Source organism: Chroicocephalus ridibundus, chromosome 6 (assembly GCF_963924245.1).
Source record: "Chroicocephalus ridibundus chromosome 6, bChrRid1.1, whole genome shotgun sequence".
Taxonomy (NCBI): Eukaryota; Metazoa; Chordata; class Aves; order Charadriiformes; family Laridae; genus Chroicocephalus; species Chroicocephalus ridibundus.
This window is the reverse complement of record NC_086289.1, coordinates 37,768,292-37,793,664: the sequence shown is the minus strand read 5'-3', so window position 1 is coordinate 37,793,664 and position 25,373 is coordinate 37,768,292. Positions and strand designations below refer to the sequence as shown.

Below are 25,373 nucleotides of genomic sequence, written 5' to 3'. Positions count from 1 at the left end.
TTCTGCATTTGCCCCAAAACTATCAAGTCAAAACTGACCTCACTGGCTCCCTGCTTCTCCATGCTGTCACTGGGATGTGGGAGCTCTAAGTGGCAGCAGTGATGTGTAAATAGACAGTTGTTTGCTGTCTGATATAAATATGAACATTAAATAAATCTCTTTAATTATTTTATTCCTTTTTGTCCCTCTTGGTTTCAGCCCCACCTGCTTCTTTGCGCCTTTCTAAGGTTGCATCTCTTGTTTTATATTTCTCTGCGCTTCAGCGCCACGTTCCGATACGATCCTCAAGGTGGATGATCAGACTGGAGACTAGAGGGAACGGAAGCGTAGCCAAATATTCCCCATTAGCATCTTCTCATAGGAGAATCTGCTAAATATTTTGATAGCAAACCTTTGGGGGGAAAATCTCTGGTTACCAGAGGAGTCCCTGTTAGGAAGGGATCAAGTGGAAAAGCGAGCGCAGACCTCTTCTTTGTGTGTGTGTTTTCACTGTGTTGGTGTTTGCAGACGTTAACCATGCACGCATCAAAACCCTGCAGCACTGGAGGGAATTTTACTCGCCCCTTGATAATTTGCTGGAATTTCGCCTGCCCAGATTTGCATTTGGATGTAAGGCAGGGAAAAAAAAGCTCTCAGATGAAGAAACTCGACCATGAAACGTAACGATGGGGTTCCCCGTATCAGCCAGAGTCTCTCCCCTTTGATCTGGGGAACCGAGGGCGCTGGTGGGTTTGTTTCTTGAGGGCTGATGTCCCTCGTATTTCTTCTGTGCCCGAAGATGGGGGTTGCTTTCCTCTCCTGCTCCCCAGAAGCTGAAATCGGCACGATCGGCTGTGTGCCGCAGGCAGGGGAGCAAAACAGGCAACGGGATACATGTGGCAGCAGCATCAGCCCCTCAGCAGACAGGCATCAGGCTGTCGGTTGTGCCGTGCCTTGCTGCTGTCCCCTCTGGTCAACCAGCACCCTTGATAAAAATCCCAGGGGTTTTAATTTATTGGTGGTTAAGCAACTCCGGAATAAAATTTGCTCCAATTTACTATGATCTTATTTTTAACATAAATTTAACTGGCATAATTCTCAATAACCTCACTAGATTACTTTAATGAATCTTCCCTTTTACTCCATTAAGAAAAATCTGCGCTCTTTTACCCTGCGCTTCCCTAATTTCCCAAACCGCTTAAAGCGAAAAGTTCCCTGTGGGTGCACGCTCCAGGCCCTGCAAGCTATGGCAGTGCCGGGCTAAGCAGGCCTGGGATTTAAATCCATAGGGTTGGGATTTAAATGCCCATGGTTTGGCAACCCGTGCGCAGCAGGGTATTTTCGTGAGCGTGAAGCCAAACGTGATTTCAGTCTCTGCAAGAAGGGATGCTCGTGGCTGCTGCCCTCTAAAGTTAGTGCATGCAGGGCGGAGGTTGTTGGTGGGGTTTTAGCATTTCTAGTATTTATTTGGGTTTTTTTTTTGTCCCGCAGGGAACGGCGAGCTGAGCAACAAGGAGTTCGTTGCCATAATGAAGCAGCGCCTTATGAGAGGCTTGGAGAAGCCCAAGGACATGGGCTTCACGCGGCTCATGCGGGCGATGTGGAAATGTGCCCAGGAGACGGCGTGGGACTTCACCATGCCCAAGCAGTAGCGGGGTCGGGGGGGGGGGAGCGCCCGGCTTCCCCGTCTCAGCCCTGCCACCAGCCCCGCTGCGGTGGCCACCAGGCTCCGGCGAGCCCAGACTGTTTAATAACAGGAGATTCATGCAAATCAAAGTTAGAAATCAAAGCCTGTTGTATTTGCAGCTTCTGCTTGCCGCTGGCCCCTGAATGTTCCTGTCTCTCAGGAAAAAAACAAAACAACTTTTCTTACTGCCACCACCACTGCTTGGCAATGTGCCCTGCCTGCAGAGCTGGGCATCCAGCGAGCTGGTGGGGCTGCACCCAAAACACTTATTTAATGTTTTTACAAAATGGCACAGGGGTTATTTTAATTCTTAGATTGCACCTAAGAAAGAAGCTGTGGGCTCCCTGGATAGATGGTACCGGTGGGACCTAGGAGCAGAGGCTGGAGCAGCCAGATGCTGAGAGCACCCCAGGAGTTTGGTCAGCCAAATGCTCTGTGGGGAGTGTTATTTTTTTTAAAGGGGAGCTCTCTCCGTGGGGAATTGCTGTTCTGTACCGGGAATGGGCTGAACGATGTTATTTGCCAAGTAAAGCACTGTGTAAAGGCGTTGCCGACAACAACATGGCTCATGGCTCATCTCTTCCGCTCTGCTCCAGCTTTTCACTGGTTCTTCACCGGAGTCTGGTTGGTGAGTTCACAGAGATGGGGCTTTTTGGGAGGCAGGGGGGAATCATAGAATTACGGAATGGTTTGGGTTGGAAGGGACCTCAAAGCCCACCCAGTGCCAGCCCCTGCCCTGGGCAGGGACACCTGCCACCAGACCAGGCTGCTCCAAGCCCCCTCCAACCTGGCCTTGAACCCCTCCAGGGATGGGGCAGCCACAGCTTCTCTGGGCAACCTGGGCCAGGGGCTCACCACCTGCACAGTGAAAAATTTCTGCCTCAGATCTCACCTAAATCTCCCCTCTTCCAGTGTAAAACCGTTCCCCCTCATCCCATGGCTCCCTTCCCTGATCCAGAGTCCCTCCCCAGCTTTCCTGGAGCCCCTTTAGGGACTGGAAGGGGCTCTGAGGTCTCCCCGGAGCCTTCTCTTCTCCAGGCTGAACCCCCCCAGCTCTCTCAGCCTGTCCTCACAGCAGAGGGGCTCCAGCCCTCACAGCATCTCCGGGGCCTCCTCTGGCCCCGCTCCAACGCTCCGTGTCCTCCCTGTGCTGAGGACTCCAGGTGGAGTCTCCCCAGAGGTGGATAATCCCCTCCCTGTCCCTGCTGTGCGCGCTTTATTGACGTTTTTCGGAGCAGGAAGGCCAACGGCGCTGGAAGAGCCATCTCTCGGCCGCCATCTTGTCTGTCCGTCCCCCGTCCCACCCCGGCGGCCCCGCCTCGCCCGTGACGCCATCAAGCCGCCCGCGACGCCATCGCTCGGCGCGCGGCCCTGCCCCGCCCCGGCCGCCGCCATGGAGTCGAACAGGGACGAGGCGGAGCGGTGCATCGGTATCGCGCTGGCCGCCGCCAAGGCCAACCAGCCCGACAAGGCCCGCCGCTTCCTGGAGAAGGCGCAGCGGCTCTACCCCTCGCCGCGGATCCGTGGTGAGCGCCGGGACGGGGCGAGGGGGGAGCGGCGGGGACCGGGCGGGGGGGGGGACCGGGCGAGCGGGGCCTGCGCCGCCGCCGCTGACCCCGCACCGCGCCTGCGCCGGGCCGCGGGGCCGGCCGGGAAGGCGAGTCCGCCATGAGGGGATCTGCCGCGGCCCGGCCGCTGGGCAGCCGCGGGCGCGGCTCGCGGGGCCGTTTTGAGGCTTACCCGCTCCGGTGTGTGGCTGTTTGTGCTTCTGCAAAGTTACCGAGTAGGAAAAGGGGGTTTTCGGAGGGAAAATGGATGGATGGAGAGCGGTCCTGACGAGAAGGGCGTGGGGTGTCGGTGGGTGAGAAGTTCAACAGGAGCCGGCAATGTGCGCTGGCAGCCCAGAAACCCCCCGCACCCTGGGCTGCATCCCCAGCAGCGTGGGCAGCAGGGCAAGGGGGGGGATCCTGCCCCTCTGCTCCGCTCTGGGGAGACCCCCCTGCAGTGCTGCCTCCAGCTCTGGGGCACCAACAGCAGAAGGACACGGAGCTGTTGGAGCGGGGCCAGAGGAGGCCCCGGAGATGCTGTGAGGGCTGGAGCCCCTCTGCTGTGAGGACAGGCTGAGAGAGCTGGGGGGTTCAGCCTGGAGAAGAGAAGGCTCCAGGGAGACCTCAGAGCCCCTTCCCGTCCCTAAAGGGGCTCCAGGAAAGCTGGGGAGGGACTCTGGATCAGGGAGGGGAGCCATGGGACGAGGGGGAACGGTTTTACACTGGAAGAGGGGAGATTTAGCTGAGATCTGAGGCAGAAATTGTTTGCTGCGAGGGTGGTGAGCCCCTGGCCCAGGTTGCCCAGAGAAGCTGTGGCTGCCCCATCCCTGGAGGTGTTCAAGGCCAGGTTGGAGGGGGCTTGGAGCAGCCTGGTCTGGTGGGAGGTGTCCCTGCCCAGGGCAGGGAGTGGAACAAGATGATCTTTGAGGTGCCTTCCAACCCAAACCATTCTGTGATTGTATGAAAAAGTGTGGTGTGGCAGATGGAAAGGTGCAGTGCCCTTCCTGAGGAGCTCAGAGAAGCAGATCTGGGTGACAACAAGCACCAGGTTGCAAGGTAAAGCAGTTGTGTTTTGCCTTAATCCTGTGGCCTGGGACAGCCAGAATAAAAGGGGGGATACGTACTGTTAGAGGACTGGAGCGTAAGGGGTGGAAAGCAGAGGAAAGTGGGGTAGGAGGGCAGGTTAATGTTAAATACAGCGTGCAAATTTATAACCAGACTCAACCATGTTACCAGTACAGGTTTCACGTCCGAGCTGCTATCCAAGGACCCTTTGCTTGATGTCCTACTGGTTTCTTGCCCATGCGCTTTGGGTCCGTAGTTGGGAAATGTTGCTGAAGTTCCCACACTTACACTGTGGTCAGTGAGTCTTCATGTAGTTCGTGTGCCCCTACGAAATCTCTCTCTCATGAGTTACGCTGGGTTTGGCAACGATCAGCGATGTGGACCTTGCGCAGCCAGCGCTTCAAACTCTGACCCTGGCTGGATCCTATAGGTGGCCTCGCAGGATCAGCAAAGGGTTTTGCAAGGGGATTTCAGCAAAAATCTTCTCCTATGTAAACGCAGCTGGGCCTGCTGGTGTAGGGGAAGTCCCACTGGTCGCCTTTAAGCGGGAGTTTTGGAAAAATTAACAAAAGTTCAACAAATGTTCGTTAATAAGTGAGGAAAAGTGATCCGTTGCACATGCTTGGTGGGGAGCTGATCTGGTAGAACTGAAAACTAATCCAGCAGTCTCTGCTTCAGTAGCTTATGAATTTGCCCAGTGCTGTGACTGCACAGAGGACCAGCGTGGCTTCGGGATGTAGAAGGGATAGAACTGGGGCTGTAGAGCAAAACAAGACTGAACTGTGACTGTACGTGGACTTCGGTGGTTGGTTTTGGGAACTACACTACCAAAAATCTCTTGGCAAGCTGTAGGGAACTGAGCCCAAAACAGCAAGAGTGGGGTGGGTAGAAGGACTGCCTCGTAAAATGAGGCTTAAAAGTGCTGGTGGTTTTCTCTAGGTTTGGAAGAAACAAAAGCAAAGACTACAGTTTTGTGAACACTCTAGTAGCGTAAATACTAGTGAGGGAAGGACTTGTATTTCTGAAAGCTGAAATGCGTGAAGCCCCCAGACTCGAAAGCTCATCCAGAGAGTTACTACTCGTTAGCCCCGCTGTCATTTTTATCCTTTATCCTGTAACAATTGCCTCTATTGGCTGTTGGATTACTGAGCGGTTTTTTCTTGTCCCCGCAAGCTCTGTGGGGCAGATAGGATATCTTGGCTCATCTCTTGGCCTGCAAGCATTGTTTGCACTTGCATAAAGAACGTGATACCCCCGTAGTGCAAGGTCTGTAACATGCAATCTGCAGGAGGAGATGAAACGTCGTTCTAGGCTCTAGGTAAAGGACTGCAAGCTCGTCAAGTTACTGATGCCTTTGTAAATAACATTGTCTGGTTTTAATCGTATTATGTGTGTGTATTCTTTTTAATGGGATGCAATTTATAAAATGCAGGCGTGAAGGGATCAGTCTGATATTTGATTTAAAAAAAAAAGACAAAAATAGTTTAAAAAGATGGCGCTATCCAGCTGCCGGGGAAATGCATGCTGGAAAGATACTTCTGTGCTTGGAGGAGCCTTATTTGGTTTCACGGTGTTGTCACCTGTGTGGTTGGGCCAGGCCTGAATGTTTGTCCCCTCTTGGCTGAAAAGGATGGAGGACAGTGTCTGAGCCTTGCAAGGAGGAGGCGAGAGTTCGCAGCAGCCTACCCAATACGCACGCACACCCCACTTAAGAAAAGGGAAATTGAACTTACACAATTCAGATTGGGTAATTGGGAGACAAAATGGTTTTCACAGCTTCTTCTGCACGCATTGAATACGTAGGTAAGACAGCACAAGAGAACAAAGCACCCTTCTGACTCATGTGTTACGTATGGGTCCTTTCACACTGCCAGCTATCAGTGCTGCAGTTCTGTCCCCAAAAGGGGAGTGTCCCCACGTGACTGGCATCCCACAGTATTATTTTCTAAGCTCTTTAAAGAATATGGCATTGTCACATAATTTACCCAGCACAGTAGACTCTCAAAGGCAGGAGATAAAGAAGGATAATACGCTTTATAATATGCTAGAGAATAAATGTGGAAATTCTCCACTGTTAAGGAGAGATGTGGAAAAAAAACAAGGAGAGCCCAAGGATTTGCTGCTTTGGTGATCCCCTGTGGCTCCCAGACTGTCCGGCTGGGTAGGCCTAGGTTTTGGTGGATGTTGCGTGCGTTGGGAGAAGCAGGCAGTATCTTCAGCAGTAGCCCTCACATCTGGGCAAGAAGCAGCAGGAACTCAAGGGTTCCTTGGGTGAAAAGGTGAGCGTCTTTCTGACGAAGGGTGGAGAGTCTCAAAGTGGTGGCGGAGATGCAGAGGGACCTCTTCATGGGAGAGTTGGAAGGGCAGATTGAGCTTGGTGGTCTCTTAACTTCTCTTTTTTTTTTTTGCTTTTAATCTTTTTCTCATTCCAGTTCTGCTTGAATCGCTCAACAAGAATGAGCAATCGGCCAATGGGCAGTCCCAATCCAGGGAGTCCACGAACCCCCAGTTCAAGAAAATGAGCGGAGACTTCCCATCGGCCAACGGAGAGGCTGGTGGGGAGGCCCCCAAGGGCTACACTCAGGACCAGGTGGATGCAGTGAAGAGGTGCGTGCACAGCTCTCTGTGGCTTCAACCTACAGTTTGTTTGAGTTTATCACATGATACCGGTCTGGTTTTCACAGTGCTTTGACCCATAATGAGTGATTTTTAACTGACTGGGTGTCAAAAGCATACCTAGGAGGATTTATAGCTACAGCAGTCCTGGGAGGCAGCTGGGTTGGGTCTGCGAGGGATGAGATTTTCCCCCAGAGGCATGCACGAGGGCTAGAACTGTAGGCATGTAGGCCTCTTCTTGGCTGAGGTCCAAAGAGGCCTTTTGGATGTGTTCATCTCATGGACTTCACGCTAATGTTTGCTTTAGTGTTATTCAGTAATGCTGTGAAAAAACCCACGTGCTCCTGAGATCCCGTAGGTGGAAGTCATGGCTCATAGCTTGCAGTCAGCAGCCCTCCTCCTCTAAGCTTTGGTCTAGTAGCAAGTGACAGGACACATTGGTGTCCTTCTCTCATAATGATGCTCTGCTCGTGGTCTCTTTTAGAGCCCAATAAAGTAGAAATCCACCGCAGGACGCTTCGCTCTGTTAGCACGATACAATTCTAAAGCTCCTGCTGGCAAGTCCCAGGACATGTTTATCCAGTCACCTGTTTTCCCAACCCTCTTCTAAGCTGTTCTTTATTCCTTTCTACCATGTGTAAATACTGGAAGCTGAAGGTCTGAACTGCAGGCACAGTCACTTGGTAAACTTTGTTTAAGGTTATGGGCATGTTCGGAATTGCGCAAGAGCCACCATGGCTCACGGACTTATGGGGATGCTTGTTACGTCATCCATTTCTCCAAAAACCCAGCCTGCTGTATTCTGCCTCATCGAAGTCACGTGAGAAGGAGAAACCATCAGTGGGCTGCGAGCATACCCGTAATGAGCTGGGCTGCGCACATAGGCCTGGGCGGCTCCCTCTTTCTTCCTCTAGAATTCAGCTGATGTTATTTTTAGATCTGTGAATTAACTGAGTGTGAGGAGACGGGGGGGGGGAAGTCAATAGCCCAGCTATCCTTCAGATCCCAGCCTGCCGTTTGTAGTCCTTCCCAAATAGCCTCCAAAACGTGAGCATGATGTATCTGAAGTTTATTTGCCGATGGCATTCTTCAGTGGGTGATATCACTGCCTCAGGAGAGGCCCTTCTACCTCTACTGGCTTGACTTGTTCTGTGAGCGTGTTTGTGCGCTAGTAATGCAGGCATGGTGGTAATGAGTCTGTGAAAAAAATTGGGTCACCCTCTGAGGAATTAGAGATGAGTAAACCAGAGTTCACTGAACAACATCGATCGAAACTGTGGTGCGTGAGGTGTTGCAGAGTAGACGTATTCAATGCAAAGTGATGGTTTTTGACAGCTGAAACTTAACTCTGCGTGTTTTCTCCCCTCTCTACTGGCAGGGTAAAGCAATGCAAAGATTACTATGAAATTCTGGGAGTAAACAGAGAAGCTTCTGATGAGGACCTGAAAAAGGCTTACCGGAAACTTGCACTGAAATTTCACCCAGATAAGAACCATGCACCAGGGGCTACAGAGGCGTTTAAAGGTAAAGAACATCTCCAACTTTGATTTGCCCGCAACTGTCAGGTGACGGTGCTGAGTTGGGCTAGCAAGGACTCTTAAAAACAACCTTATGAGTCAGGTAGAGTGAAATAAAGCTTCTCTTAGTAAGTTGTATCTCTTCTTCTGAGCTGGTTTTATTAGGAACAAAGTATGCTCTATGCTTAAAATAATAAATCCAGGGTGGCGTGGTTAGGCTTCACCTCTGCTAGTGGGACAAGGAGAAGCCTTCCTTCCTTTTCTCCTAGCACCCCTTCCTGTCTGTTGCTCCGGCCTCCTGCCATGCTGCTCAGGAGGAAATTCCCTCCGAATGTTAACCATCCTGGGTTTTTTGGAGGGATGCAGGAGCATTCACCTAGCAGGGAGAAGCTCCACGTCCTGCAGCCGTCCAGCACGGGGCAGGTGCTAGGGTGCACCCCGTCTACACACAAATCCAGTGGAGACCCAGTAAGTTGTGCAGCACCAAAGGCAGACGTTGTGTTCACAAATCCCTTGAGAGAAATGTGGCTGGGCAGCCCAATGGCAGGGAACTCATCTTCTTCAGAACTGGTATTCAGACTCTTCCGCTAATTGAGCATTTCAGGCAGCCAGTAAGCCTTCAGGTTTCTAAGCAAGCACTCAGCACCTGGCTGTTGTGAAAGGCTGTGGATGGAATTGGTGGATAGAAACCCTGGGTGAAAATTTCTAGGGCAAAACTGCACCAGCCATACAACTGAGCCCAGCCAGAACTCAAAAAAAGGTCAGCGGGAGCTTCAGTTCTGCTATAAAGAGTCCAATTCTCAGGGCCTCTCTACAAATGCAGCAGGGATGTTTCCTGGGTGATGATACACCTTAAAACTGGAGTCATTTTCCAAGAGAAATGCTATTGCTTGGAACATACAACCCCATTTTCCCTTGCAAGCTGTGACAGTTTGATTATTATCATTGAGCTAAAGGCAGAACTTGATGTCAGTTGTACAGCACGGGTTTTGCAGTGTTTAAGCCATTTGAATAGTCTGGCCTGATTCTGGCCATCTTGGGTGTGAAACGTGTGAGACTTCTGCTGGAGCAGGGAGCAAGGCTAGCCTGGTGTGAGTGTATCGATACACCATTTGGATAAGCTTCTAGTAGACATGAATTCAGCAGTAAAAGTCTTATGTAAGGTTTGTTCAAGTCTTTTAAGACTTAAATCCATAACTGATAAGTGTATTGCTGTTAGCAAATAACGAGCTGACCCTCGGCTACTTGGGAGAGCCTTTTTTAGTATGGGGGCCAGATTAAAGAGCGAGCATTTGCAGATGTCTAGCTACGCCGCACATGCAGTAAGCCGCTGTTCGATAGTTTATCCTTCAATCCTTGCCAAGTGGCGAAAGGCAGGTTTCTTCACCCATAATCTTAGATAATGATGTTTGCCAAAGGCTTTGACAAGAGTTACGTGCCAGAAGTCGTGAGTTAAGCAAGGTGCCCTTTATCCTCGGCTGCAGAGCTATCTGCTCTGAGGTTATCTCTCCTCCAGGCCTTGCCTTGTTGGCTCCCCTGTCCTTCAGCCCCCCCGAGCTGAGCTCCTAGTCTGCACAGCTCGCTGATGTCCAGCTGTTTGGTTCCAGAAGGTGAAGGGGGAAACGTGCACTGCTGTGTGGATTTTAGTTAATTTTTTCTTACATTGATGTATTAGCTGAAGTCTTGGCATTCGTCTTCCCAGTGACAGCTGATAAAGCGTTACGTCTTGTCCTGAGACCTTGTCTCAGGCTGTAGTTGCAGTTGGCTGCAGTTTGTCTTGTAGCAGATTTGCATCACTGCCTTTGGCTGACGTTGGGAAAAGAGCTGAACCTGGCTACTTTGAGCTAAAATTCTGATCTGGAATGAGGTGTTTCTTGGGCTTTGTCAGCAGAAAGTCAGACAACGAACAAAACCCTGAACCGTTCCATTTTCCTTGCTTAATCACACAGTTTGAAAGAACAAGCTAATAGCCGAGAGTCAGTCCTTGTCGTCCGGCTCTCTTGCCTGGCTGTAGAAATGTTTGCTCTGTGCACACTAATTATAACCAAGAAGGAGAACATGCATATTGACATTACATCCTTCACTCTCCAAACTGCTAGTCCAAGAAGAAACCGTACACCTCCATCTGAGTACAGGGAAAAAGTTGAATCTTGGAGTTAATCTCCTCCAAAGGGCATGTATTTTTCTTTTCTGTCACTTCCACCCCTGTCTCGTATATACCAGGCAACTACTGCCATGAACACTTTTGCCTCCTTGCGACACAGGGAGGGGAGAGGATGGGCTCTGCAGTCACGTAGGGAGGCTCTTGGGTGGGTTGGTACAGAGGGGAAGTGGTGAGCTGGAACGTGTCGAGAGAGAAGTACAGAAATAGAGGAGGGTGGCAGGCAGACGTTCTGGTAGAAAAGCTCAAATGTGCTGAGGTCGGAAGCAGAGTGACCTGGGGAACTGCGGCAGGGCTTTAGTTCCAGTACATTTCCAGCATCACAGGCATTCGTTAACAGCCTTTGTAATTACACACCTTACTTCTGGCATCTGGAAATTTTGAAATTTATAGCTAACAGACACAACTTCTGGCCAGCATTTCCTTTCTAACTTTTATGGAAGGTTTTAGAGTCTCTTTCAGTGGTCTAGCCCGTATTTAAATTATTTGCAGTTCTGGTTTTAGGCTATGACATTGAATTCCTTAATGACACTTTTGAATAAAATTTGTCTAATAAAATTTATTTCCCTATACAGTTGCTTATGGCTGAAGGATTTGGGCATTAGTTGTTCAAAAGAAGTAAGCAGTTTAATTAAGTGAAACGTGTAGCTGCTCTACTATCAGTATTTCTTTCACAATTTGTAGTTTCATTTGGCTGAGAGGGTTTCTCTAGGGACATACACCGAATTCATACCAGTGATATCATAACTTCTTCATCTGAATTAATTAAGGCCTTTTTCATTGGGTCTCTTGGTGTGGTTTCCTTCTGCCTGTGTTTGCCAGAGGAGCGTGCCAGGTACTAGCGCTGCACCGCTGAAGTAGCCTCTTGAAAAGACGTGGGTAGCTGAGAATCTCATTTGTGTAATGAGAAAGGCAAGTCCTGGCAGTTTGCAGGGCTAGATGTATTATCTGTAGAAGAAAGAAGCTAATTGCTTCCTTATTGTCCATATTTCAGCCATTGGTAATGCGTACGCCGTATTGAGCAACCCAGAGAAGAGGAAGCAATATGACCAGTTTGGAGACGAGAAACTCAACCCTGCTCGGCACGGACACAGTCACTCAGACTTCCACCGCGGGTTTGAGGCAGACATCTCCCCCGAGGACCTCTTCAACATGTTTTTTGGTGGTGGTTTTCCTTCTAGTAAGCACGTTAAACCTTAATCTCTTGAATGGGACCCGCTCCTTTATGACAGAGCAACAATGCAGTAGTGATTTATTTGGCCATGCAAGGATTGCTGAGTTTGGTGAGAGTTCTCCTTCACACATGACCCAAACACCTAGAGTTTTCTAAATTGTTCAGCCGGGTTCTTGGAGAACTCAGCATCCAGCAGGTAATGCCATCAGAGCTGGACTTCTCCCCAACTTCAGGTATTTGTTTGCATGCTGGCAACATGAGCTGTTATTAAGTTGGGTTGAATGTTAGAATAAAAAATTCCTTTTTTTAAGGCTAGTTGTAAAAATAATCCTATTTTGAAGAAGTCTTTTCTGCCCGATGGTTTTAGAAGTTAAATCTTCTCATCAGAACAAACTATGGTAACGCCTGGGCCTTGTTCTTGATCTGTATTTGCTCTGCCATGCAGCTGAAGCGGTTTCTCCGAGATCAGTGTCCACTTCCTTCTTTCCACTATGTCAGCTGTAAAAACCAGGAAAGTGTTATTTCTAGAGCATAACTTAAACCTCTTGAATTGAAAATTAAATCTGTATCCTGTCTGTCCATCATGGTTTGGGTAGCAGGAAAGAACCTGCCTTCACTTGATGAGTTCTGATCAAAAAGACACAGATTTAATATAAGGATAAAGGTATTTTAGGAACACTCCCTTGAATTTGCTCTATTCATATTTAGCTGGCAGTGGAGGCAGTGGTTATTTGACCTCCGTGGACCAACTTGGAAAAATAAATATTTTTGTTCCAGTTGAGAAGATTTACTCTGGTAGTAATTGGTTTTCATCTATAGTGAATTCAATTAGAAGCGAGGAGGCCTGTACAAAGTATTCTCTCTACATAGCTGACGCTGCATTGGGCAGGAGGTTGGACCTCCTGAGGTCACTTCCAACCTGAATTTTCATGTGATCCTACAAAATCCTGTGGATGGATTTCTGTGTCCACCACCAGTTCTCTTTCAGACAAATCTGCTCAGTACACCTTAGGAATACTCTTTTTTTCAGATGTGACTTATATAGCTCATTTTGTAAATATTGCCTTCAGATGATAAGTAGATTTTATGATATTTTTTTTTTTTTTTATTAATTCTTCTGTCAGTCTCTTGTGGAGTCCCATATCCACTTTGCGCTAAAGCTGGAGCCATCTCTGTCAGGACAGCGTGATGGAGTGGGTTGAGTCAGGGGCTTCGGCTGTATTCTGACAATGTTCGAAGTTAAAATTCCTGATTTTGCTGTTGTCAGCACCCAGTCTGCTTTTTCCTACTGTGTTTTCATTGGTGAGGCTGACGTGGAACACGGCTGCCTTTTGTGGTTCCTTCCTGACCAGCCAGCACCATCTTACATATACTCTGACTTTTGTATAACAGTTTTCTTTTGCCTATAGGTAACGTTCACGTATACAGCAATGGCAGGATGCGGTATACCTACCATCAGAGGCAGGACAGACGAGAACATCAGGGTGACGTAAGTGGAGAAGAGGCGGGGGGCTGGGAGTCTAAAGGTTTTCCTGAGACACGAATTGTGAGCTAGTTGGCGTGGCTGTCTTGTGAAACAGTCCTGCTTGTTTCCCCCTCCCTCCACCCTCAAACAGAAAGCTGGAGTCGTGGGAAGTGAGCTGCCTTCAGAATTTGCACCAAGTTGCGGTTAATGTACTGGTGGTTGTTCTCCCAGGACTCCCATAGCTGTTGTCCAGTGGGAAAAATGCTGGTGTGTCTTTGAAACAGTGCTGCCTTGAAATAAGATTGCACGACTAAAGCGTACCTGTCTTTACCGCAGAATAAGCATTTCCTTTCTGATTTAATTCTGTAATTTCGAAAGATAAACACACTTTTCAGATAATACGGATACTCGTGGCTCCTCCCAACGTGAACTCATTCTCTCTTTCATTCCAATATTGAAGATGAAGTGTTTCTAATTTGTGATGCCTAATTAGCAGAGGGAGACATTTTATAGCATGAGCTATTTTTATGTTTTCCCATCACAGAAAATCTAAGTCTGTCTCCAGCCGTCCAAGCCCTCTGGTCTAGAGAAGCGAGAATGAGGGACTTAGTATTTAAGAGACCAGGCTTATGTACAGAAGATTACTATTTTCTGGGGATAGCTAATTATATTTAAAAAAAACAAACCCAAACCCACAACCAGACAAACAACAAGAACTTCCTGAGTATTTTTTCTCAAGCTTAAAGGGGAAAGTGTATTCTGCTACAACTGGAGGGAGCTCAGGGGATGAGGTAGAGAGGGAGTTACTTTCCTGTGACACTGAAGAGAGGGGAGAAGGCTTTCCCATAAAACTGGTTCTGCTCACCAGCAGAAGCAGGACAGAAACCAGATGTGCTCTAGAAAAACAAAATAGGGCCGTGAGGCTTTTGAAATTCACTCACAAGGGTCCTCCCTGCCAGTCCCCTCTGTCCTTTGCCACACCCGGAGAAAGGGCAGTCAGTTGGGATCTTCGGAGTCACACTGCCCTTTCTGGAGGGGTACACTGGGCTGCCGGGTTCCCCCCAGTTATTTTGGGGAACCTCCTAGGCCAAATGCCTGCAAAAAGCAGGAGAACCAAGGCTGTGTTAGGGCTGTGAGGGAGGGAAGAGCAATGCTCTGGGATCCTTGTGTGCAAGTGTATGGGTGGCACTCCACTGTGTGTTTCTGTTCCTTCAGGGTGGCCTTGGGTTGTTTGTCCAGCTGATGCCTATCCTCATCCTGATCATTGTGTCTGCTCTCAGCCAGATGATGGTCTCCAGCCCACCCTACAGTTTGAGCCAGAGGCCGTTAGTACCCATTACTCTAACACTTATCCAGCTTGGGGAGGGGGCTGGGTTCTGGAGGGCAGGGTGGCATGACGGGGTAGGGATTTAGGCTCTCTGTTTTTCCTGTCTTTTTTATTGTCTTTGCTTTGTCTCATCACACCGTTGCTCTCGCTGCCAGATGTCTCGCACATCAGTGAAGGCCTCCCGGTTCTCAAACAGCTCTTGAGGTGGAAGGTGTGGGGAAGGTTGGAGGGCGCTCACTTGGCTTAGGGGAGGATGTTCTTTGACAGGGACCTTCTGCAGCCCGTACCCACGTCTGGGAGGGTCTGTCCTAGAAAGGGACAGATGAAATGACTTTGAGAGACTGTAGCACAGCATCGAGATCCCATATGCAGAATGAATTGAGATGGAGAGTTAAACTAAGGTGTGAAAAAAAGCCAGGTCTGTTCTTCATGAAGGCCTCAGTTTATGCCTAGTACAAAGCAACAGAGGAAAAGAAGTAGGAATAAAAGACACTCCTAGAGAAATCCCCTATTTTTGAACTCTAACCTTGCCATGACATAGCTCTGGCCAGACCTATACTATGCGAAAGTGAAGCTGTTTCATTCTAGATCCTGCGGAAATGCCCCGATCTGCTCACTTGGCTGATGAATGATAGGAGTCTCTATTTTTACTCCCTTTGCAGTGCCAACAAAGAATGGGAAAACAGGCTTGATTTCTGGGTGCTTGCATCATTCTTGGCAAAAGCTTAGTGTATTTTCAGTGGAAGTTCCTTATTTGTATTTAAAGAAGGTAAATTTGGTTACAGCCAGTGGGCCCTGTTTAGTTTCACAGGTGACAATGTTTGCCATTGATGATGTTAAATCCTATAAAACCCAGCTTAGCTTTCGGTTTGAAGGTAAAGGCTATGACATTAGTGCTCGGAACCAAAAAATGGAGCTGTTTTGAAGAGGGCACAGTTAAGGGTTGTTCCGAGAGGCTAAAGATTGTTGAGATGTGATTTCTACAGTTGATACTAGGAGCATAAAATTAAGCATTGTATATGTATACCAGTTTGTTTAATGCTGGTGAAGAGGCAGTTTATGGGGCGAGAAGATGATCAGTGGAGGGCAGCTTTTAAGTGGGCAAGGATTTGCTTCCAGCCTTGTCGGTTGTCAGCCATCCCTGAGTCCCAGGTGTTTCTCTGCTGCTTGGTTCCCTGTTCCCTGTGCTGTCCCTGTCCCTGCGTGCTCAGGTGGCAACCAGCAAGCCCATTTCCAAGTTTGGATTTGGACAGGAGCGGCAAATGAGCTGCTCCAGTCCTCAGTCATCCTTCCTGAGTGACCAAGGCACTTGAAATTAAATTGGCTCAGGAGCAAAAGGCATTCTGTGCCGGCAGGCGGTGCTGCTCGCTCACGCAGGCAGCCGGGCCCTTTTGCTGCCTGCTGTAAAGGGAAATGCTGTGCTTGGCTGTCGTTTGGCAGAAAGCTGGAGCTCGCTGCGCTAAACGCAGCGAGCAGGAGGCGAGAAGCTATTGAACACGGAGATTTTAGTGCCACTTCTTGAAGGTGGAGCTGTCACTGAGAAAGACAGAGTCCTAAAGAACCATTTGTCGCTCCATTGCCTTTGTAAATCTCTTCCAAAAACGAGCTTTCTGATGAAAGACCTGTCTAGTTTTGGGCCTTTCTGCGCCACCCTGCTCTTCAGTAACACCTCATCGAGTTTGCGTGACTTAATTGCACGTCTGACTTGGTGGTGGCAGGTTTCTTGTGCCGTGTCCTGCCCTTATTTTCATGCTTTATGCTCAAGCGTGCTGCTGAAGCCCTGCGAGCTTAAATACTCCTCCTTTGAGGGCACACTCTGTAGCCTCCATAGTTCATCTTTATAGAGAAGAGGAACAGGAACTTTGAGAGAGCTTAGGGCTCTGTCTTGACAGGTAAAATAGTGAGCTGAGCTTCTTCCAGACCGCCTCTCTGCCAGCAGGCACTGCCGGAGATGCGTTAGCCTTTGTCTCCAAAAATGCCAAGAGACATTTTGGTCACGTTCAGGCTATCTGGGTACCCACCACTCGTCCCTGAGTGCTGGGCCTTGATGAAACGTGCAGGAGTCTTTGAATCACTCCTGTAAACCCTGATAACAGACTGAAGGGCGAGCCGGATGAGTTAATGTATATACCTGGCTTAAGAATCAGGCTCACTTTTAATGTAGCAGACAGCTGGTATTTATTATGGGAAACTTTGGGCACGTCTCCAGATGGAGCTGTTCCTGACGAATCCAGCGTTCGGGCACAGGTCCTGTGTTACAGCTTGCAAACACGCCCTAGTGAGTATCTCTGGGTTTGCTGGAGTGTTGGGGAAAATAAGTACAGGGCTCTGTCTGAAATGCAAATCCGCGGGGGTAGGGTAAGAAGAGATTTCCTTCTAGAAAGTGCTTTCTGTGCTAGTCGGTGCAGGCTCGAGCGCAGAGCAGGGCTAATTTTGTTCGTGCAGCGACAGTGTTCGTTGCAGCACGTGATGTGGTAGAGGAAGCTGACGCTCGTGGGGTTAGCAGATATCTCAGCAGAGAGGATTGGGTTCGACCTCCGGGCAGCCTTGCTGAGCGAGGGGGGGTTGCTGGGGACCTGTGACAGCCAGCCCCTGCTTTGTCCTCACCTCGGTGCTGCTCCTGCGCCACCGTTCTGCCTTGCTGGCTGCTCTCACCCTGCACAGCGCAGGCGAGCTCTGTAACCATCCTTGTGGCTCGCCGACAAAAACAGATGATGGTGTCATCAGCAAGGAAATTGCAGAGAGATTTAATTAGTGCTGAAAAATCTAATGAACCACTTGATTTTAAGTGGGTTTAGGCCTTGGGCAATCTGCCTCAGAGTTATGTCTGTATTCAGAGCTCTGCCCACCTAGCTAGAGGCCTGGCAGGTTTTCTTTCCCTGTGTTGGCGTTTCACTTCCACCAGAAATGCTTCTCCTTTCCAAACCTTCAAGTCTGTGGATGCATAGGAGTGATGTATGTTTTCAGCAGTTCGTTATCGTGGCATGTTGTGCATTATAAAGAGCTGGGAGCTTTTTGCTCTGCCCTTGCAGCATGTCCTACACCGTTCTGACTCTTCTCCCTGAACTAGGTCTGTGGGGCACATACACAGGAGAGTGACAGAGCACTTGAAAGTCACCTATTATGTATCCGAGAACTTTGCAGATGAATACACGGGCACAAACCTGAAAAACGTGGAAAGGAGCGTGGAGGACGACTATATCGCAAACCTTCGAAATAACTGCTGGAAAGAGAAGCAGCAGAGTGAGTAGCATGGGGTCAGGAGCGGAGGGTCTTGGCTGCTGCGTGAGGTCAGCTTCGGAAAGGTCTTTTACTGGGGACAGAGTTATGCTAAAGTTACACTTTAACACGGTGCGAGCACATTTCCTATGTTGTTTTTTTTTCTATCTATGACTTTGTGACAAATCCAGCATGTGGGGTTTTTTGTTTTGTTTTTCAGTGCTGCTGTAGAACTGGTCAGACAGGAGTTGTGCCCTGCAGGTTCCCTGCCCTGTCAGTAGGATATCTCTGTTTTCCAGTGCGGGGGAGGGGGGGAAGGTTGCAGCCATCTCATTCTCAGGAGGCCCCCAACAGCTCCATGTAATATTTTAGTTGTTCAAGGACTGTGTCTGAAAGTCTCTGCCTGTGGTGTCCTCCATCCCGCATCCCATCCCTGCTGAGAAGGCTGCGGTGGCAGCAGTGACATCACCTTGCTGGAGGCACACAGGGTTTGGAGGGACGGCTACCAAACCAGACAGCGTGAGAGATGGGCTGGCCACCAGAGTGTGCCGAGGGCAGCAAACTGTTTGCCAAGGTCCAGAGGTGACCTGACTTCTCTGCCCGCCCCTTCTCAGCAGGTGATGATCACAGCTCTTGGGGCAGGGTAGGATTTGAGCGCCTGGGATGCAGGAGGGGCTGTTTGAGCCCCCAGTGGTGCCACATGAGGTCGATGCACCAACTTCTGCGTTTCTTCTTGCCCGTGCTGCTGGGGTAACCTTTGTGTAGGCTGCCTTGTGTACCTCCTGGGACTAGAAGCAGGTCCCTTCAGGTTCCTAAGGCTTTCCCTAGGATGGATGAGCTGTCAGCAGAAGTTACACCCATCCTGTCCTAAAGGACACAGGGCATTTCCTCAGCCTCATCCTGTGCCTCATCTCGCCTTGGAGGACTTGAGGTGCCTCCTGTTCCCAGCAGAGCCCGTGGTGGGACGAGCCTGGTGGGTGGGTCTCTTTCCGCATCATGTAATGCTGGGCTTTTCCCTTTGCAGAGGAAGGCTTGTTGTACCGGGCGCGCTACTTCGGAGACTCGGATCTGTACCAGCGAGCACAGAAGATGGGCACCCCCAGCTGTAGCAGACTGTCAGACGTTCAAGCCTCCCTGCACGGATAGTCACCGCCTGCCCACTCAGCAGAGGTCTAAGTACGAGCTGGTGATTCTTCCCCTGGCAGCGGAGCAGGGCACGATAGTGCTTTTCATACTTACTTAAATCTCTGTTTGAGACACAGACCTTCGCGAGTCTCCTCTGGATGTACACACGGTGCCGGGGGGGAGCACCCGCCCTGCGCCAAGCGTACACTCGTTAATCGGGAAATTGATTTTGTTTCCTTTGCATGTCGGCACCCTCGGCTCTCTCCAAGCTCCCTGTTTTCCCTGGCACTGTCGGTGTTGGGTCTCTAGGAACAGAGCAAAAGCCCCAGGCGTGTTGGCGTCTCAGCTGAGGTCTTGTCAACTGTGCATTCGAAACAGCGGCCACGTGCGCGTCGGCTGGTTAGAAGTTTTTTACTGGCCATGACAGCCAGCTGCCACGTTTTAATGATTTTTTTTTTGGTTGCTTTATTGTCTGTTTTACTGAAAAAGCTGTTATCCCCTGGCACTTGAAGCAATACGATGACAGGGAATGGATTCCTACCAAACAGATGTTTCTTGCCCCCCCCGTTGCCTTCCCCTGATACTCAAGGAGAGCAAAGCAAGTGGCCAGAGTTCACAGCAGGTTGTAGAAGTATCTTACTGTGTTAAGCTGGGAATCAAAGTAAAAACAGCTGAGGGAGAGTCTGCAAGACTCGGGTATTGGAGAGCTTGGATTAAGGTGAGCCTCAGGTAGCAGGCGTGAGACCAGGTGTGCTGGGTCATGGGAGAGCTGTGCGAAAATAATGGGAAAAAAAATTGGCATTGAGTTTGGAGTCCTTTTTCTGCTTAATTTTCCGGGCTGGTTTCACCTCCCACATGCTGCTGGGTTGGCCGTAAAACATACAGGTTCCCCCTACCGCAAAATGGTTTGAAAACGGTTTCTATAGAAAATAAATCAGGAGGTGAAGCTTGCACCACGTGTTAGTTGTACGGACACCATTTAGGCTTGCAAAGGCTTCTTGGGGACGTTTGACAGCCAGCTGCTTGATGTGTAGACACAAGTAAGGAGGTTTAGGAGAGGAGTTTTTGTTTGGTTTTTATTTTCCTTGGCAAAGGGAGCGCGTCTGAAAGTTTGGCCCTTAAAGCAAATCCTCCAGGTCAGGTTCGGCCTTTTTTTTTTTTGGGTGTATCCTGTTTTTGGAACCATTCTTATCTTGATACGCTCGCTCTCTTGTTTTGATAACTGCACCTCTTCTTTCATGACAGACCGGCGTTAATTGCCTGATTTTCTTTAATTCTCTCTCTGTACCCATCATCTGAAAAGAGAGCTGCTCTTAGGCAGAGGGCCTGCTGCGGATTGAAATAATGCGACTGAAAAAGCTGCTGCCTGTGATGGGCTGGGGGGAAGGAAGGGGGAGGGACAGTGACGTGCGATTGTCCGGAGACTGACACCACTACCGCTTTTATTCCCAGACTCTTGAAATGCCTGAAGACTTTTGGTGAAGTGCAGTGAGCCGAGGTGACAGACTTGATTATTTAAAAGAATCAAACTGTATATTAAAAATGGAATTGGGAGAATTAGCAACGCACAACTGCCCTCTTTCTTCTCTCTGCCTGTCTGCGCCGTTGGACCGACGTCTCGGGCAGCGATTCGGACAGGAAATCAAGCTGCTCATATTCCTCCTTCCCTTCTGACGCCACTAAGGGTGTGACAGTCTCGTTGCTCCTGGGATCTCACAGCCCTGAGAACAGATGCGTAGAGTGTGAAATAACACAAACTAATTGCAAAAGCCATGACGAAGGAGACCCTTCTCGACCGTGCAGGTCACTGCCGACGCAGAGAGAAATTGGACGATTTGGTGATAACAGAAAACTTTTAAAAAAAAAGAAGAAAAGAAAATATAATCTATTTAGAATTAATTTATAGCTGTATATATGTTGTACTTTTAAACTATGCAGGGGTTCGATGATTAAATTATTTTGTTTTCTGCCCGGTTTGGTAAACAGGGCAGCGGGAAGTCTCTTCCCGGGGTGTCTCGCTCTGCAGCGCTTTCCTGCCTGACACACTAAAACCAGAATCACTTCGCAGTTACTGTACTTCACTTTCTGAGGGACGGTGGCGTTCTGCGGCTTGGGATGTTGATACCCGCCTTTTGGGTTTTAATAAAAGCAATTCCAAACCTGTAGGGGATTAACAAAGAAATGGGGGAAACTGGTGCGGATCTGTGGGGCAGTTTTGCAGCGTTGGCAGAAGCTGTGGTGGGTCAGCTGAGCCCCAGCGTCGCACTCGGTGATGGGAAGGATTGTCCTGGATGGTTTTTGCTCATCAGTTCGCTGGGATTATTTGTGCATGTAACTTCTTTTTTTTTTTTTTGCAGAGTCTGCTTGAATTCTGCCTCGTAATCGGCGTGCGCTCTGTAAAGAGGGCTTTCCACCAGCCCATCTCCCTTTGTTGGGGTTTTTGGTGTGTGTCCTACACTTGGGATTCCTCCCCCCCCCCCAGCACTCCCCTTTCCAACGTCGCCATGGCCTTGACGCCCTGTTTCTAACGTTTCCTAGAGCAGACCTGTCAAATACTGCTAGTTCATGAGAAACGGAGCTTTCTATTGCTTCTGTTGAAAGAAGTTTTGCCAGGGGAGATGGGAGGATGCGCCCGCTCTCTCCTCGCACCCCGCCTGAGCTCTGTGGCGTGTCTCTCGCTCCATTGCCATCGGGCAGGACCAGCGTTGGGATGCGGGAGGGCACTCAGGGTTAGGAGCCATCTCTTCGGAGCAAAACCGGTACGAGTGGAGCTACCTCCCATGGAATAAACTGGATTTTTTTTTTTTTCTGGTAACCTGCAGTTCATTTTTGTCTAAAGCCATTTCCAGTGAGAACCATCCCTCAGGGGAAGGAGTCAAAAGCACAGCAGCTCCTGGGTGGGGTGGCAGGGGCTGGAAGAGGTGAGAGGTAAGGTGGTTTTATTTCTTCGTCGCGGGGAAGCCCTGTGCTCTGTCTTCAGCTATTTATTTATTTCTCAAAACATCAGCCCTCCCATCAACTGCAAGCCTCATTATCCCACAGCCACCACGACTTTGATTTTAAGGTGTTTTTTTTCTTTTTTTTCTAAGTGGTTCCTCCACCGTTGGAAGGAATTGGGTGGAAGTACAGCATTTGGAAATAGCTCTTACTAGAGGCACAGGCTAGCCGGCATGAAGAGATGGTGGGGAGGGGGTTAAATGGAAATCATGTTCGCAAAAGGTGCTGAGTGTCTTGCACAATGGCATTCCTTGACCAGAGCCTGCCCGCCAAAACCTTTTTGATTTTTTTTTTTTTTTTCCAAGTAGATACCCATGGATAATAACGAGCGAGAAGGCGTAGATCCTAACGGATGCTCACAGAGGCTGTATCTCTCGATTTAGAATGAATTATACAACTGTACATCTATAAATAAATGTTTATAACATGAAAGGCTCTGGTTGCATTGGTGTCCTGCAGATCCTTGCCCCAGCCAGCTCCACTTTTACCGCTCCTTCATGCCACCATCATCACATTCGCACAGGTAACTAAAATTCGGCATTTTTGCCATCCTGGCAAGCCCCGGTACTGAGAGCTCCAGCTGGAGGCTGTCGGGGTCTCCCTGCCGTGGGAGTCGGAAGGATGGGGAGAGGATGGAGAGGAGGTGGTGCCCCCTGAGTTAGCTGTGGGTCCCAGCAAGGTGGCCGTGGCTGCTCAATCTTTGCTTCAAACTGATTCCACTGGGATGCTCCCAGCCGGATGCCTTGTGCTGGGGGGACCTTGCCATCCTCCCCCTTCCCTGTAAGTGACTCTGTGAGCCGGGTCCCCCCCACCTCGCATCCTTTGACCGGACTGTTTTGGGGGATGCTTTATTCTCATCCCATCCCGGCAGCATCATCTCGGCATTTTAAGGTGCCCTGTGGATGGGTCCGTGCCTGGGGAGGGCGACAGGCCAGGAAGGCTTGGGCTGCCTTTGTCCTGCATGGAAGCACTGGCTCGCATGCACTTCCCGATGGCAGTGGCTTGGAAGCTTTCCTTGGGGTCAGATTTGGGGTCTGTGCTCCCAAATGGAGCTCTTTTTTTCTCAAATCCCCACTCCCTGGGGCAGCAAAAGGCTTTTCCCGCAGTGCCCAGGGCAGGTTTTGCCCTGCCGGTGCTCCCCTCCTCCTCCCCAGCCCCACACACCAAAAGGCTGGAGGTTTGGGGTGGGTTTTTTCCCCTTTTCTCTTTTTTTCTCCCTTTTCTCAGAGGCCAGGGGTCACGCTACTTCCATTTCCCCTCAGCGCCACCTTCCCAGCAGCGGCGGTGAGTCAGCCCCGCCGGCTGGGACAATCCAGCATGGACCAACACAGCTGCTGGGCAAAACCCCCCCAGCGCCACCGGCACAGACCCTCCTCCATCCATGCCCCAGTTTTTGAGATGGTTTTGGTGCATTTCGGGTCATTCCCAGCCCGGAGCAATGGGGCATGCTGTGTGTTTTGGTGTGCTGCTCCCTGACCGCTCATCAAAGGTGTGGGCAATTTGGGCTGCCCATTAGCTCCATCCCCAGCTCGTTACCCAAGCTTTTAATTGGGGCAGCAGGGGAAAGCAGGTGCCTCAGGAGCATCCTCCAGCAGGTAGGGAGCAGAGGGGACCCAGCTTTTTCCACCATCTTTGGCAGCAAAACACGAGGGTTTAGCATTACCCTTGGATTTAAATCTTTATTTGCCTTATTGCTGCTGATGCCCTAAAAATCTCCCTTTCCCTGACACCGTGATGGCACCCAGGAGTCCCCAGGCCAATGCTGGTGCCACAAATAGCCCCATCGCCGCCGCCCCATCCCAAAATATCCCTCTCTGTGTCTCCCCCTGCCCCGGGAGAGGCTAAATACAGCCTCCTGGAAGCTCCTGGCACCTTCCAGGGAGCTGCCAAACACCAGGGACCTTGACACCCCACCAAATTTGTCATGGAAAGGCCATTTTGCTATATATAAAACTTCACCTGCCATCGTTGGTGGCTGTGCCCGGGGGGCCAAGTGACAACAGGGCGTTTCTGGGGGGGGGCACGTGGGGTGCATGCAGGGTTTTGCTGGGCATCACCCCCTCACAGCAAAGACGCTGTCCCCTCACTCTGCATTTTTGCTGGGCTTGTTTTTGTTTTCTCAGTGTTTTCTGCAAAGCCTTTTTAATTATTATTGCAAGGAATTACCAAAAACATGAAGCAGAGTCGCTCACCACCACCCCCCCGGGAAAAGCTGCAGGGACAAGGAGGGGGCCACGCTGAGATGTGGGGTGATCCCCTCTGCTCGCTTAGGAGCTCAATAGATAAAAATACATATATTTATGGAGCTATATATATATATAACTTCAAGACACAATGTGTCTTGAATGATGTTGCTGCCATCACCGTGCTATAAATCTCTGGCTGCAGCTGGGGAGCAATGCGCCAGTTTCCGCCTCGTGTCGGTGCTGCCAAAACCTGCTCCTTCAGTGATTATTTTTTTGCCAAAAAACTTTAGGATTAGAGTTTCCTTTCTGGTTTCTGAGCTCTTTTGACAGTGGTTTTTGGCATTAGACAACCCTGGGGGGGCCAGCGGGCTACCCCTCACGTGAGGGGGTGATGCTCCAGCACATGACCCTTTGAGAAATGCCCCAGTCCCCAGAATTTTTTTTGGGGAAAAAAAAAGCCCCTTTGCCCAAGATGGGTTTGTAAAGGTGCATTTCCAGCTGTACCCACCTGGTGCTGCTTGTTGCCCTGATTGCTCATTTTTAAGTGACATTTTTCAGCTTGAAACACTCTGGTTGTGGGTTGTCCTTTTCAGAAACAACTTTTTTTTTTGGAGAACGTTTTCATCAAAAAAAGCAGTTTGTTCACCAAGGCGGGGGGGGGGGGGGGAGAAAACAAACCCCAAACCTACAACAGAAGCCTGAGCCAGGACAAACTTCCATTTGAATGGAAATGTTTTGGGTTTTTTTCAGGCTGGTTTTATCCCCCCACACCTTCCGAGGGCTCTGCCTTTGCCAAGCAGCTTAATTACCCTTTAGTGAAAGCCTTTTCTCCGAGTGCCTCTAATTGCAGGCTTGGATAATTGGTGTCATTTTTGCAGAGTGTGTGTGGAGCTGCGTAAGTACTACCCGCCCCCCCCACCCCCAGCAAGTGTGACCCTTCCCTATCACCGTCCCTTGCAATTTTAGCCAATTCAACATGTTTTCTGTCCCAAATCCCCCCTGTTGCTCCCAGGGGAGTAGCAGCAGCCCCTCGGTGGATGCCAGGGTGCTCCCCCCTGCCCCGAGCATGGGCAGGCACCTGGCTGTCGCAGGGGCCTGACTCAGCCCCCCCCTGAGTCACAGCCCCATGGCCTGCAATTAGGAGCAGCCACAGCAGGATTCCCCCCACTCCCAAAACCTTCCACTCCCACCACAGGGGCTGCCCTGACAGGGAAAGGCTTCCTGAGGGTGCCAGCGGGGATTTCGGACCATCGGGGAGCAGTTGCATCATCCCTCTCCAGAGCAGAGTGACAACAGGGAGACAGCAGG

The 25,373-nt window shown here is 50.0% G+C and overlaps 2 protein-coding genes across 6 annotated transcripts in view; both read left to right on the top strand.

Moving 5' to 3' along the window:
- The window catches only part of MICU1 (mitochondrial calcium uptake 1), a 106,157-nt gene extending 104,520 nt beyond the window's left edge, over nucleotides 1-1,637 (top strand). For all 5 annotated transcript variants that reach the window (XM_063339416.1, XM_063339417.1, XM_063339415.1 and 2 more), the window contains one exon: nucleotides 1,471-1,637. In XM_063339416.1, the coding sequence (XP_063195486.1) occupies nucleotides 1,471-1,631 (161 nt within the window). In that variant the 3' untranslated portion in view covers nucleotides 1,632-1,637. The remainder of the gene's footprint in view (nucleotides 1-1,470) is intronic.
- Nucleotides 1,638-2,172: 535 nt separating this feature from the next.
- On the top strand, nucleotides 2,173-21,045 carry DNAJB12 (DnaJ heat shock protein family (Hsp40) member B12). Its single transcript, XM_063339420.1, has 10 exons — nucleotides 2,173-2,294; nucleotides 2,905-3,192; nucleotides 6,711-6,885; nucleotides 8,273-8,418; nucleotides 11,567-11,752; nucleotides 13,156-13,235; nucleotides 14,427-14,536; nucleotides 17,609-17,781; nucleotides 18,782-18,933; nucleotides 20,335-21,045. The coding sequence occupies exons 1-9, from the start codon at nucleotides 2,228-2,230 to the stop codon at nucleotides 18,901-18,903; spliced, it is 1,347 nt and encodes a 448-aa protein (XP_063195490.1). The 5' UTR covers nucleotides 2,173-2,227; the 3' UTR covers nucleotides 18,904-18,933; nucleotides 20,335-21,045.
- The last annotated feature ends 4,328 nt before the right edge of the window (nucleotides 21,046-25,373 follow it).

What these genes read in the sequence shown, in the direction of transcription:
- DNAJB12 (XM_063339420.1), top strand. Translation starts at nt 2,228, where the DNA reads ATGGCTCATGGCTCATCTCTTCCGCTCTGCTCCAGCTTTTCACTGGTT. An exon ending in GGCTACAGAGGCGTTTAAAG is followed by an intron (nt 8,419 to 11,566) that starts GTAAAGAACATC and finishes TCCATATTTCAG; the next exon opens with CCATTGGTAATGCGTACGCC. An exon ending in TACAGTTTGAGCCAGAGGCC is followed by an intron (nt 14,537 to 17,608) that starts GTTAGTACCCAT and finishes TCCCTGAACTAG; the next exon opens with GTCTGTGGGGCACATACACA.